This window comes from Pelophylax lessonae (assembly GCF_965119305.1).
Source record: "Pelophylax lessonae genome assembly, chromosome: 5".
Classification (NCBI taxonomy): Eukaryota; Metazoa; Chordata; class Amphibia; order Anura; family Ranidae; genus Pelophylax; species Pelophylax lessonae.
The window spans coordinates 34,485,663-34,500,664 of record NC_138772.1 but is presented as its reverse complement, the minus strand read 5'-3'; the positions used below and the strand labels follow the sequence as shown (position 1 = coordinate 34,500,664).

General features: G+C 48.2%; 1 protein-coding gene across 1 annotated transcript in view; it reads left to right on the top strand.

Annotated features, from left to right (window-relative positions):
- The first annotated feature begins 13,006 nt into the window (after positions 1–13,006).
- Positions 13,007–15,002, top strand: part of GARS1 (glycyl-tRNA synthetase 1) — a 127,883-nt gene continuing 125,887 nt past the window's right edge. The window contains exon 1 of the mRNA XM_082259058.1: positions 13,007–13,229. Within this exon, the coding sequence (XP_082115184.1) occupies positions 13,047–13,229 (183 nt within the window). The 5' untranslated portion in view covers positions 13,007–13,046. The remainder of the gene's footprint in view (positions 13,230–15,002) is intronic.

Genomic DNA, 15,002 nt, shown 5'->3' with positions numbered 1-15,002 from the left:
GCGCATCTGTGCATCTGTCCTGTATCTTATCTTCTGTTCCCAACCTTTGCTGAACCTGACTCTTCCTGAACGCTGCCTGTACTGACCCCTGGCTTGCCTCAGGACTTTTCTTCTTCTATTCTTCTGCCTGCTCCCCAGATAGCCTTGCTGTTACGACCCTGGCCGGTACATGGCAGATTGCTATGGCCCGTACGGACTGCTGAGGAGTTTCGGTATCTTTTCAAAACTTTGCTGTTTTATTATGTCATGTATTTTGTTAGCTTGGTTAGAATGAGCAGAGAAGAGCTCAAACCAAATATTTTTCAACAGACTTGGGAAGGACCTTGACGTGGTTCTGTTGCTCACAACCTGTTGACACCACTGCAGAGACCTGACTGCAATTCTTATAACTAGGTTTTGCTTTACTTAGATTTGTTTAGGAGGTTTAGGTGTGTTTAGGAGATCCTCATGTCTAGTTATGGATAATTTGGGTCTTCATAGCCCTGCAGGCAGTTCCAGCACAGCCTGCATGTTCTTTATTTCTCTCTCTTCCTCTCACCTTCCCTATTCCTCTCCCTCTTTCTGTCCCCCTCTCCTCCTCCCCTTCCCTCCCTCTTCTTCTCTCCCTCACTAACTCTACTGCTCCATCTTCCTCGCTCCCTCTCCATCTCTCCCTCTTCCTCTTTTTCTCTCCCCCTCTTCTTCTCCCTCTCTCCCTCAATCTCTCATTCTCTCCCTCCTCCCCTCCCTCTACCTCTCCCCCCATCTCCTCTCCTTATCCTTCTCCCTCTACCTCTCTTCCTCCCCCTCTCCTTTTCTGCCTTTCTCCCTCCTCCCCTCCTTCTCCCTCCCCCTCCCCCTCTCCTTCTCCCCCTCCTCCTTTCCCCTCCTCCTCTCCTTCTCCCTCTACCCCTCTCCCGCCCCCTCTCCTTCTCACCCTCTCCTTCTCTCCCTCTCTCCCTCCTCCGCTCCCTCTTCCTCCCCCTCTCCTTCTCTCCCTCTTCCTCTCCTCCTCCCTCTACCTCTCTCCCTACCCCTCTCCTTCTCCATCTACCTGTCTCCCGCCTCCTCTCTTTCTCATCCTCTCCCTCTTCCTCACACCCACTCCTTCTCCCTCCTCCTCTCCCTCTTCCTCCCCTTCTCTCCCTCTCCTTCTCCCTTTCCCTCTCCACCTCTTCCTCTACTCCTCCCTCTACCTCTCTCCCTCCCCCTCTCCTTCTCCCTCTACCTCTCTCCCTCCCCCTCTCCTTCTCCTCCTACCTCTCTCCCTCCCCCTCTCCTTCTCACCCTCTCCCTCCTCCTTTCCCTCTTCCTCCCGCTCTCCTTCTCTCCCTCTCTCCCTCCTCCTCTCCTTTTCCTCCCCCTCTCCTTCTCTCCCTCTCCTTCTCCCTCTCTCCCTTCTCCTTTTCCTCCCCCTCTCCTTCTCTCCCTCTCCTTCTTCCTCTCTCCCTTCTCCTCTTCCTCCCCCTCTCCTTCTCTCCCTCCTCCTCTCCTCTATCTCCCCCTCTCCTTCTCTCCCCTTCTCATTCTCCCTCTCTCCCTCCTCCTCTTCCTCCCCTTCTCCTTCTCTCCCTCTCCTTCTCCCTCCCCTTCTCCTTCTCCCTCTCTCCCTCCTCCTCTTCCTCCTCTTCCTCCCCTTCTCCTTCTCTCCCTCTCCTTCTCCCTCCCCTTCTCTCCCTCTCCTTCTCCCTCCCCTTCTCCTTCTCCCTCACTCCCTCCTCCTCCCCTTCTCCTTCTCTCCCTCTCCTTCTCCCTCCCCTTCTCCTTCTCCCTCACTCCCTCCTCCTCTTCCTCCCCTTCTCCTTCTCTCCCTCTCCTTCTCCTTCTCCTTCTCTCCCTCTCCTCCTCTTTCTTCTGTTCCTCTCTCTCCTGCTCTTTCTTTCCCTCTCCCCTTTTATCTTTCTCTCTCGCTCTCTCTCTTTAAAAACAGACCACCTCCGGTCAACTCAGAGAAGACTTAAATTATACCCCAGGATCTAGTGTGGCTATTTTTAAATATATAAACTAAAAGAAAATTACAAAAAACAAAATGTATTCTTTAGTCTCCTTGCAGTGAGCTCACTGGTTGTGCCAACGCTTCCTATATTAATAAATAATGTAACAAAATAGCAAAAGTCATCATATTAGTGTAAAAATAAAAAGTAAAAATGTATTTCATGTCTTTATTAGCCAGATAAGCCTTGTCTGTGCCCCTCTCTGATTTAGTTTCTTTTCATCCCCCCTGTATAATGATAGGACCTTCCCTGGCGACTGAGACCTTTACATTACAATCATGATCATAGTATGATAATTACTTACATTGTATAATACTTTAACTACTTAAGCCCCGGAACATTGTACCCCCATTCCGACCAGGGGGTATTTTGTGATTCGGCACTGCGTGACTTTTGCGGACAATTGCGCGGTCGTGCGACGCTGTACCTAAAATAATTTGACGTCCTTTTTTTCCCACAAACAGAGCTTTCTTTTGGTGGTATTTGATCACCTGTGTGATTTTTACTTTTTGCGCTATAAACAAAAAAAGAGCGTAAATTTTGCAAAAATAACAATATTTTTCACATTTTTTGTATGAAATTCCCCCCCAAAAAATGTAAAAATCTAAATTCTTTAACATTTTTGGCCAATTTGTTTTTTGCTACATATGTTTGGTAAAAAAAATTGCAAAAAGCGTATTTTGATTGGTTTGCGCAAATGTTATCGCGTTTACTAACAAAGGTAAAGATTTTTGTCATTTTTGTTGGTTTTTTTTTAACGCGTAATGGCGGCGATCTGCGATTTTTTTTGCGGTACTGCGACATTGCGGCAGACAGATTGGACCCTTGACTGACATTTTTGACACTTTTGGGGTTACCAGTGACATTACTGCAGTAATCAGTGCTATAAATATGCACTGTTACTGTAAAATTACACTGGCAGTGAAAGGGTTAACTTTTTTTGAGAGGGAGGGGCTATGTGTGTCCCTAGGGGCGTGATTCTAACTGTGATTGGCTGTGGCTTGAGGTGTAGGAACAGTGATCAACGGTCCTACATAGTAGAACCGTATGATCACTGTTTCTACACAGGGGAGATTGACAGGCGGCTTGTTTACATCAGCCGCCTGCCTTTCTCCCTCTGCACCGACGATCGCCGAGTGACCGGCGGACATCGGGTCCGCCGGTCACACACGCGGGGGGGTCCGTGACCGAGCGGGAGCGCGCCTCCGGGGGCGCGCGCTCGCTCCCTAGACCCTCACAGGCTAGCGACGTAGTACTACGTCGCTCTGCCTGTGAGGGGCTGACCGCCGCAGTAAATAGTTGTGCGGCGGTCGGCAAGCGGTTAACTACTTGCCGACCACCCGCCGCAGTTGTACGGCGCCAGTCTGGTGCTCCCAGGCAAAAGCGTTGTACATGTATGGCGCTCACCTGGGAGGAGCTAGGGGGCAATCGCGCTCCGGCCACTCATGATCTCCCGCAGCTGTGAGAGAAGGACAGACGGCTGATGTAAACACAGCCGTCTGTCATTCTCACTGAAGTAATCACAGAGGCTATGTGATCCTGCTATATAGGATCGCATGTCTCTGTGATTACTTGACAAGTCACGCCCCCTGACAGTAAGAATCACTCCCCTAGGGATACACTTAACCCCTTGATCACCAGTAAAGTTAACCCCTTCCTTGCCAGTGTCATTTTTACAGTAACATTGCATATTTATAGCACTGATTACTGTAGTAATGTCACTGGTACCCCCAAAAGTGTCAAAAATGTCAGTCAGGGGTCCAATCTGTCCGCCGCAATGTCGCAGTCCCGCAAAAAAAAATAGACCGCAGATCGCCGCCATTACTAGTTAAAAAAAAACAATAAAAATGACATAAATTTCCCATAGTTAGTAAACGCAATAACTTTTGCGCAAACTGCTTATTGCGATTTTTTTTACCAAAAATATGTAGCAGAAAACAAATTGGCCTAAAATGTTTAAAAAATTGTGATTTTTACATTTTTTGTTTGAGAATTTCATATTAAAAAAATTTGAAAAATATTGTTATTTTTTCAAAATTGTGGTTCTTTTTTTGTTTTATGGCGCAAAAAATAAAAATCGCACAGGTGATCAAATAGCACCAAAAGAAACTCTGTTTGCGGGGAAAAAAAAGGACGTCAATATAGGAAGTGACGACTTATCACTTCTGGTACCACCTCTTTGTTTACCTGGCCGCCAGCAGCCAGGAAAACTGCCAATCAGACGGATCTGTATCTGATAGGGTACATGGAAGGCTAGAGGAGAGATTTGGGTTCCAAGATCCAATAGACTCCAGATCTCTTGCATAAAGAGGACCTGTCATGCCCCATGCTGTCACAAGTGATGTTGTTCATTCCTTGTGATTGCAATAAAGTTAATCCAAAAAAAAAAAAAAAAAAAAGAAAGTGTGAAAAAAAATGTAGATGTAGCACCCTCCTAGATAGGTGCTAGGTAAAAGCCTAATTTTTGGCTCTGCCTGCTCATCAGGAGAGTCTAATTCTTAGTTTTGCCTGTTACATGTGTCCTTGTGTGATTCGCTTGGTCTGAGGGAGTGTCCCCACTGTTTCCAATAGGGGAGCCTGTTGGACAGTGGAGGAAACCCAGTCAGTGACACACAGGCTTTTGTGACAGCCCCAGTGGGAGGGCACAACCGCAGTGCATCCTGGGATTGATCATAAAAGCCGGGGGCACATGTGTTGGGGCATCTTTGGGCGGGAAGCCAGGTCCGTGGAGGAGGGTGATGGCTGTCTCTCCTCCTATCAGCAAGGAAGGTGGTCATAGGCAGTCGGCCTAGTGAGCCAGAGTGTGGTGCTGAGCCAGGAGGTCCAGGATCCCGGCAGGGGAGTTGAAGGCAGAGTGACTGAAGGAGAAACCGTGTCCGTGAGTACCAGGGAGCTTGCCAGGGGTCTGCCCAGGAAGGGGACCACTCTAGTGGGGTCAGTGGGCAGAAGTTAGCACACACGGCAAGTGAAAAAGGGGGCGCCAAGTTAGACCCTGAAGAGTAATCCAAGGAATAGTTAACCTTTGAAATTTTCACTTCAGTGGCAGGGTGAAGCAGCGGCCTTGCCGCACTCAATACAGTTAGAAGTCCTCAGGATTTGTGCATACTTATCAAGTTGGAGTTTCCCACTCATCCCTTCTCCCATCCCAGTTCTAAATAAAAACACAAAAAACAAACAAATCCCGTGGATTGTTCATTGACTGAGCCAAGAACAAAGTGTTAAGATTTTACAAACTGTTGCTATGGGTAACCCAGGGGAATCCACTTCCAGCAGCTCCCTAGGGGGCAGTGCTACATATAAAATAAATAATAATAATAATAAAAAAAAAAAAAGTAAAGCGCCCTCGTCCCAATGTGCTAACGCAGAAAATGCGAAAGCATGCGTTACTCCTGCACGCATATGTAAACGGTGATCGCACCACACATGAGGGTATAGTCGTGAATGTCAGTGCGAGAGCAATAATTCTAGCACCAGACCCCCTTGCAAATTTTCCAAAAAAATTGGGCTAACTTTAGTGTTTTTTTTTTTTATTTATTTAATTAATGAAAGTGTTTTTTCCCCAAAAATTGCATTTGAATAAACGCTGTTAAAACAGTGGTGGTTGGTCATAGGGGGCGCAGGGGCGCCACCCCCCCATCCATACGTCCGGCCCCCTAATCTACATACGGGGCGTCGGACGCATGGAGTTCAATGGGGCTTTTTCTTTTTTTTTAACCATGTGATTAGAGCCAGAGGCTCTCACAGGCTAAAAAAAAAAAGGGTGGGCTCAGGGCGCAGAGCAGTGTGCCCCGAGTCCATCCAGTTGTGTGACAATAGTGAATTAAAATCCGCTATTGTCACATGGATCCTCCTCCTGGCCAATCAGGAAGCAGGTTTTAAGACCCGTTTCCTGAGTGGCCGAAAGGAGAAGCCAAGGGCATGGAGGAGGAGGGAGGAGACGAAGAAGACAGGGGAAGAAGCCGAAGCCGTCTACTGCTGCATCCAGTCAGGGTGAGTGAGCGGGGGGGGGGTCCTGTCTGTCCGTCCTCTCCTGTCTCGCTGGGGGGGGGGGCGTGGTGTGCAGGCTGGTGTGGTCCGGGGGGGGGGGGGGGGGTATGGTGCGGTCGGTCTGCCCCCCCCCCCCCGGCCCATGGAGTGCCAACCGCCACTGTGTTAAAATACCGTGTGATATACAAATTTGCAACACCTACCATTTTATTCTATAGGGCTTCTGCCCTATATAATGTTTGGGGGTTCTAAGTAATTATCTAGCAAAAAAAAAGTCGATTTTATACATGTAAGAGCGAAGTGTCAGAATTGGCCGCATGGCAAGAGGTTAAAGCTGTCTATATATGGAACAGAATTTGGCAAGTTCAGCAGGGACCAGCCCGAATTTTGATCCATGTATGGGCACTGAGGTTGTATAGAAGTCGATCCACTGACTGGGAGAAATACAATAGGACCCCTAGCACCGGAGGGAAAAATAAATACCCCAGCACTAGTGACTGGAAATAAAATAGGCCCCCTAGCACTGGTGTCAGCAGAAGTAATAAAAAGCCCCCTGACATTTATTTATTTTATTATTTATTTCAGGTACTTATATAGCGCTGTCAATTTACGCAGCGCTTTACATATACATTAGACATTCACATCACATTGGGGTTAGTGTGAGTAATAAAAGACCCCCAGCACCGGGGGGGGGGGGGCTCTGTTTTGTAGATGTTGTTTATAGGTTACAGCACACCTGTAATTTATTGCACCATGTATGGGATTTATGTTTTGTTTTGTGAGGATGACCATTTTTACACTAATAATAATATAGGTGGTAAGCTTGGCCTCTACTTTGGTTTTCATTTAAGACTGGAGATATAGATGTAGCACCCTCCTAGGTAGGTGCTAGGTAAACATGATGTGGTGGCTCTGTCTGCTTATCAGGAGATCCTGATCGGTTAGTTTAGTCTGTCACCTGTTCCCAGGTGTGACTTGTTGGGTCTGGGAAGTCTCCCCACTATATCCAATAAGGGAGCTTGTTGGACAGTGGAGGAAACCTAGCCAATTGCACACCAAGGTTTATGACTGTCCCAGTGGGCGGGCATTGCTGCAATGCATCCTGGGATTGGAAATAAATCCTGAGGGGGAATGTGACAGGGTGTCTTTTGGCGGGAGCAAAGTCCCAGGAGGAGGTGGACGGCTGTCTCTCCTCCTGCAGGTGTGAGGAAGGTGGTCCAGGCGGTCGGCCTAGGGACCAGGTGTGGAGCTGAGCTGCAGAGGATCCAGTTTGCTGACCAGTGGAGCTGGTGGGCAGAAGACTTTAGGAAAAACAGTATCGTGAGTGCAAAAGGGACTGCCCAAGGGTCTGCCTAAGAGAGGGGACCACTCCAGAGAAGTCAGGGGATCAAGGAGCCAGCTCACCCAGAGTGTTACAGTAAAGGGGGTGCCAAGTAGTTAAACCCTGAAGATTAGGGACAAAGGGGGCGCCAGGAAGGGCCCTGAAGTGTTGGACGATCGACAGCATATGTACCTCAGACTGCTGTAGGCGATACCACTTGCCTCGCTTGCATCTCATATCCTGGATGGTTGATTATTCATGGGCCTTCTTCCCTTTTATTTGCCATCAGCTCTACTGAAGCCCTAGTTACCCCCTATATACAACATACTAAGAATTATCTGATCTGGCCCGTGTTTTCAAGATCATGTCCTTTACACTTGTTTGTCTCCATTTTTCGCCCACCTCCTGTATGATGTTATTTTAGTTTTCACTTACCTATCATTATGCCTGAGTAACGTACTCGCCCGGGAGACTGCCAATTGGCATTGCCGTCCTTTCCATCGGGGTGATTTTTGGGGTATATATTCATCCAAGTCCTCTGTATTTTTTGAGCAATATCCATTGACAATGTCTAATGAGACGAAACGCGTCAGCATCTTCCAATAGACCACCTCTATCTGTGTTTACATTCCCTTGTTACCATCGGATGTATGTAAGAGCACTACCTGCTTTTCATTAAATTTGTTTTAAGCAGTTTTTACGCTATGTGCCCTTTTCTTTTGGCTTTCATGTGGTCTGGTTTATGAGCGATTCACTACTCCTCCCCCCATTTCCTATGAGCCTGGAGCAACATCTATGGTATCCTAAGGAGGAATCTTGGATTATATATCAAAAGTCGGTTTGGTCTGTATGTCGTATGATATCACAGACCCACAGCATCTGGTGAGCGTCCAATTTTATTTTTCCCACTTGGTGACGGGATCTCATTTTCCTATATTTACCTTTGAATAGGATTTTCTTGGATTGGACCAGTTTTTTTCACTTGTTGGAATCTCTTTTCTTTTATATGGGACTTTGTTGATGTCACTATCAAGTTATTATGTCACTTATCACTTTTATATGGACGTTCTTTTTTCATATACTTAATATGTGATTTATTGTTTTTGTGGATATGTTTCACTTTCATATCAATTTATTTAGCGCTGCACATATTTATTACGTGTTCTGCAATACAGTCTACCTTAAAGCGGAGTTCCAGCCATTTACTCACCTGTCCCGGCTGTTACAGTTTGCGGCTTCACAGCCGGGTACCCACTGCGCATGCGCGAGTCGCGCTGCGCGCCGTGATTGGCCGGCAATCTTCTGGGACCTCTGACGTGTCCCAGAAGATTGCAGGGAGAGAGGGGGAGAGGAGAACTTCCGCTCAGGGCGTCGCGGCGCTCCGAGCGGAAGTGGGAGCGGGGACATGTCAAAACTAGGTACCAGCTCCCCCCCCCAAAAGATGACATGCCAAATGTGGCATGTCGGGGGGTCAGGACTCCCTAAAGCGGAAGTTCCACTTTTGGGTGGAACTCCGCTTTAACCACTTAAGCCCCGGAGGATTTTCCTGCTCAAAGACCAGGGCCTATTTTGCGATTCGGCACTGTGTGACTTTAACGGACAATTGCGCGGTCGCGCGACGCTGTACCCAAATGAAATTGACGTCCTTTTTTTCCCCACAAACAGCGATTTATTTTGGTGGTATTTGATCACCTGTGCAACTTTTATTTTTTGCGCTATAAACACAAAAAGAGCGACAATTTTGAAAAAATAACAATATTTTTCACATTTTTTTATATAACATTCTCAAAAAAAAAAAAAAAAGGTAAAAATCTAAATTTTTTAACATTTTAGACCAATAAGTTTTCTGCTACATATTTTTGGTAAAAAAAAAAATCGCAATAAGCGTATTTTTATTGGTTTGCGCAAAACTTATTGTGTTTAATAACTACGGGAAAGATTTATGTCATTTTTATTGTTTTTTTTTTTTTTTTTTAACGAATAATGGCGGCGATCTGCGATTTTTTTTTGCGGGACTGTGACATTACGGCGGACAGATCGGACCCCTGACTGACATTTTTGACACTTTTGGGGGGACCAGTGACATTACTACAGTAATCAGTGCTATAAATATGCACTGTTACTGTAAAAATGACACTGGCAGGGAAGGGGTTAACTTTATTAGAGATCCAGGGGTTAAGTGTGTCCCTAGGGGCGTGCTTCTAACTGTCAAGGGGCGTGGCTTTTTATGTAACCACAGAGACATACGATCCTACATAGCAGGATCGTATGATCTCTGCAGTTACACCAGGGAGAATGACAGGCGGCTTTGTTTACATTAGCCGCCTGCCTTTCTCCCTCTCCAGTGGGAGATTGCGAGTGGCCGGCGGACATCGGAGCCGCTGGTCACTTGAGCGGGGACCTCAGTGAACGAGTGGGGGCAGGAGCGCCCCTCCGGCGGCGCGCCCTCGCCCCCTACAGGCTTCTGGGCAAGCGACGTAGTACTATGTCACTTTGCCCGGGAGAGGCTGACCGCCGCAGTAAATGTACTTGCGGCAGTTGGCAAGTGGTTAAAGAATAGCTTGCCTTAGGACAGAGTCACCTCAGGAAGCTTACAGAACTCCTTTCCCAGCCAAGGGCCAAGTGAAGCAGCGGCCTAGCCGTGACTAGCTCAACACAGCGTCAGTCAGCGTTACTCAGCGTTAATCAGCTTTATTCAAGTCCCTGCATATTTGTGCATAGTTCTAGTCAGGTGGAGTATCCCACTCATCCCTTCTCCTATCCAAGTTCCTAATAAAACATGAAAACCAAAGAAACTGGACTGGTCCTTGTCTGAGGTAAAACACTTGGAAACATGCCTGAATGTTCTACTGTTGCTAATGGTAGCCCAGGGGAACCCGTAATCCGCAGCTCCTTTGGGAGTAGTGCTACATAGATATGGACTTTATAGGCACATGTATAAAAAAAATCTAAATTTATTTCTACATAAGTATAGCATACAATTTAAAAGAGAAGGAACATTAATGACTTTAAGCCCCGGTTCACACTATAGCGATGACAGACATCGCATGTGATACGGAGCGCACTGCTCTGAAAATCACATGCGATGTCTGTGCGATGTGAATTCAGCCATACAGATAGTAAACAGATTGCATGGCTGAATTTGCATCTGATTTGGACTGAACACGCACAGGACGCTTTTTTGGGTCTGCAGCAGAATCGGATGGCATGGTGGTTCACACCAATGCAATCCGATTCATTTCCAAGCTGTCAGTTCGCACTGCGATATGCGAACTGATCTGGGGGCATCGTTAACTCTGTATTGACACCCCCAGCGATTTGCATATGGCAGCGTGAACTGCCTGCGATTTGAATGCGATGCTGGAACCCGCAGTGGATTTGCAGGCTTCCCGCATCGCATATGTGTGAACTGAGCCTGACATAAGAAGTGTAGCTAAAGCAGAAACCCCAATGGCAATTGCAGTCATATAGCCAAATCCCCTAAGGGGATAGTGATAATAAGAGCCCCTCGGGGGATGTCAGCGTGGCTGCGGTGCTATATGAAGGTGATAGGAGTATCAGCTCAACATGTTTGATAATATAATTGGCAGCTTCGCTGGCCATACTGTACCCTTGGCGGATCCACACTGCATGTGCCGACAAACCTAATTCACCAGTTTTTTATATTTACATTCAGGTATGTCTTTTATCGTACTACTTCTGACATTACTTAGTCAGTTTTTGGCTGATTTTACCTTTTAAAGGATATTTGACACACCAATATGAACACTTTAGAAAGACACACTTGTCTTTGTACTCCTCACCTGGTTGCCGCCACACACGTTTGACACCATCTGAACCAAATAAGTTTATTTTGGTCTCATCAGACCACAGGACATGGTTCCAGTAATCCATGTCCTTAGTCTGCTTGTCTTCAGCAAACTGTTTGCGGGCTTTCTTGTGCATCATCTTTAGAAGAGGCTTCCTTCTGGGACAACAGCCATGCAGACCAATTTGATGCAGTGTGCGGCGTATGGTCTGAGCACTGACAGTCTGACCCCCCCACCCCTTCAACCTCTGCAGCAATGCTGGCAGCACTCATACCTCTATTTCCCATAGACAACGTCTGGATATGACACTGAGCATGTGCACTCAACCTCTTCGGTCGACCATGGTGAGGCCTGTTCTGAGTGGAACCTGTCCTGTTAAACCGCTGTATGGTCTTGGCCACCGTCCTGCAGCTCAGTTTCAGGGTCTTAGCAATCTTCTCATAGCCTAGGCCAGTGATGGGGAACCTTGGCACCCCAGATGTTTTGGATCTACATTCCCCATGATGCACATGAACTCTGCAGTGTAGTTGAGCATCATGGGAAATGTAGTTCCAAAACATCTGGAGTGCCAAGGTTCACCATCACTGGCCTAGGCCATCTTTATGTAGAGCAACAATTCTTTTTTTCAGATCCTCAGAAAGTTCGTTGCTATAAGGTGCCATGTTGAACTTCCAGGGACCAGTATGAGAGAGTGAGAGCGATAACACCAAATGTAACACACCTGTTCCCCATTTACACCAAAGAGCTGACCCAGGGAGAGGGAAAATGGCTAATTGGGCCCAATTTGGACATTGTCACTTGGGGGGGGTGTACTCACTTTTGTTGCCAGTGGTTCAGACATTAATGGCAGTGTGTTGAATTATTTTGAGGGGACAGCAAATTTACACTGTTATACAAGCTGTACACTCACTACTTTACATTGTAGCAAAGTGTCATTTCTTCAGTGTTGTCACATGAAAAGATAGAATAAAATATTTACAAAAATATGAGGGGTGTACTCACTTTTGTGAGATACTGTGTATATATATATATATAAACTGTTGGTTTACAACTGACAAGAAGTATGTGCTATATAACAAGAAGTTATTCAAATATTGCCTCAGAACCAGCACTGGGCCTACAGAAATGAACAATGAATTAAACATGAAATCATGAATATAATATTCATAATAATACAAAAATACAAAATAAATCAAAATGCATTAATAAAAATAGAAAAAAGAAAACCTTACTAATAATAATAATAAAATAAAAATAGAGATACTTCAAGAGGATGGCCGCCGTGATGTGTTGTCGGAAACCTGAAGACGAGAAAAGCGGTCACAGGGGCGGGGAAGATGGATCCTGTTGTCCAACCAGCCTGGAATGGAGCCTCTCACCAGCAAGACTTGTGGTATAGCGCTGGAACTCAGAGTCCGCCCACCTCGTTGTTCCCTAGTCATGTCTAGGAATCTATTCTGGTCCAAGATTTAGCAGAAGACAGGCCATGCAGTTGAAATTTTCTTCTGTCCCGCACCACTTTCCCCTTTGGGGGCTTCCAAGTCAGCGACCCAGGGGCATGAAGTGCATACATAATCCACTTAAAGTTCATTAACAGATTGAAACAGTAGAGTGCAGCAGATCCCTACAATATGTTTATCTCTGTCTGCATAGCAACCAACCACTTCTACATAGAAACCTGACTGGTTGCTAGGGACAGCCACTCCGCTTATAGGTCGGCTCTGTGAGACTTTTTTTTATTATTTCAGTGATCCATGTCAGTCACTGAGGATTAGTGTGAACAGATATGACTGTTTGTCATGTTATCAGGGGTTACGTTACACTTCCAGTAAGGGCATTTTGCCCTAGCCCAAAATGGCGGCCCGCTCTGCCGTACGGCACAACACCCACCGGCAGTCGCGCCGTGTCGCTTTGCGGCGGTCGGCACAGCAGAGATTTCATCATGCAGTGAGTGTGATGCGCGTGCTGAGATCCCTCCCCGCCCTGCTGCTGCAGCTCACTGCTCAGCCCCGATCCCTCCGCTACAAGAGCCGGCTCTCCACACCGAGCCTCCTCACCGCTCTACACCCGAGACACCCCACACACTCACCCGCCATGGAGGAGCAGCTCGCCCCGCTCAGACTGGCCGTCAAGGAGCAAGTGAGTCAGGGTGACACCTGGGGACAGTACATAGGGATGGGGACACCTGGGGACAGTACATAGGGATGGGGACACCTGGGGACAGTACATAGGGATGGGGACACCTCGGGACAGTACATAGGGATGGGGACACATGGAGAGAAAGGTGACACCTGGGAACAGTACATAGGGATGGGGACATTGTACAGGGATGGGGACAGTACATAGGTATGGGGACACCTGGGGACAGTACATAGGGATGGGGACACATGGAGAGGAGGGTGACACCTGGGGACAGTACATAGGGATGGGGACACCTGGGGACAGTACATAGGGATGGGGACACATGGAGAGGAGTGTGACTCCTGGGAACAGTACATAGGGATGGGGATACCTGGGGACAGTACATAGGGATGGGGACACCTGGAGAGGATGGGGACACCTGGGGACATTGTACAGGGATGGGGACACCTGGGGACATTGTACAGGGATGGGGACACCTGGGGACATTGTACAGGGATGGGGACACCTGGGGACATTGTACAGGGATGGGGACACCTGGGGACATTGTACAGGGATGGGGACACCTGGGGACATGGCACAGGGATGGGGACACCTGGGGACAGTACATAGGGATGGGGACACCTGGAGAGGATAGGGACACCTGGGGACATTGTACAGGGATGGGGACACCTGGGGACAGTACATAGGGATGGGGACACCTGGAGAGGAGGGTGACACCTGGGAACAGTACATAGGGATGGGGATACCTAGGGACAGTACATAGGGATGGGGACATTGCACAGGGATGGGGACACCTGGGGACAGTACATGGGGATGGGGACAGTACATAGGGATGGGGACACCTGGGGACATTGTACAGGGATGGGGACACCTGGGGACATGGCACAGGGATGGGGACACCTGGGGACAGTACATAGGGATGGGGACACCTGGAGAGGATAGGGACACCTGGGGACATTGTACAGGGATGGGGACACCTGGGGACAGTACATAGGGATGGGGACACCTGGAGAGGATGGTGACACCTGGGGACATTGTACAGGGATGGGGACACCTGGGGACAGTACATGGGGATGGGGACACCTGGAGAGGATGGGGACACCTGGGGACATTGTACAGGGATGGGGACACCTGGGGACATTGTACAGGGATGGGGACACCTGGGGACATTGTACAGGGATGGGGACACCTGGGGACATGGCACAGGGATGGGGACACCTGAGGACAGTACATAGGGATGGGGACACCTGGAGAGGATAGGGACACCTGGGGACATTGTACAGGGATGGGGACACCTGGGGACAGTACATAGGGATGGGGACACCTGGAGAGGATGGTGACACCTGGGGACATTGTACAGGGATGGGGACACCTGGGGACAGTACATAGGGATGGGGACACCTGGGGACAGTACATAGGGATGGGGACACCTGGAGAGGAGGGTGACACCTGGGGACATTGCACAGGCATGGGGGCAGTTGGGGAGGAGAGTGACGCAGTTAAGGACAGCTAGGCACAGTGCATAGGGATGGGGACACTTGGGGGCACCTTGGAACAGTGCATAGGGATGGGCACAGGGATAGGGGCAGTTAGGGACAGTGCATAGGGATGGTGACACCTGGGGAGGAGGGTGGCACCTAGGGACATTGCAAAGGGATGGGGACAGTGCATAGGGATGTGACACCTGGGGAGGATGGGGGCATTGCATAGGGATGGGGACAGTGCACAGTGATGGGGACACCTGGCAGGCATGGGAGCAGTTGGGGACAT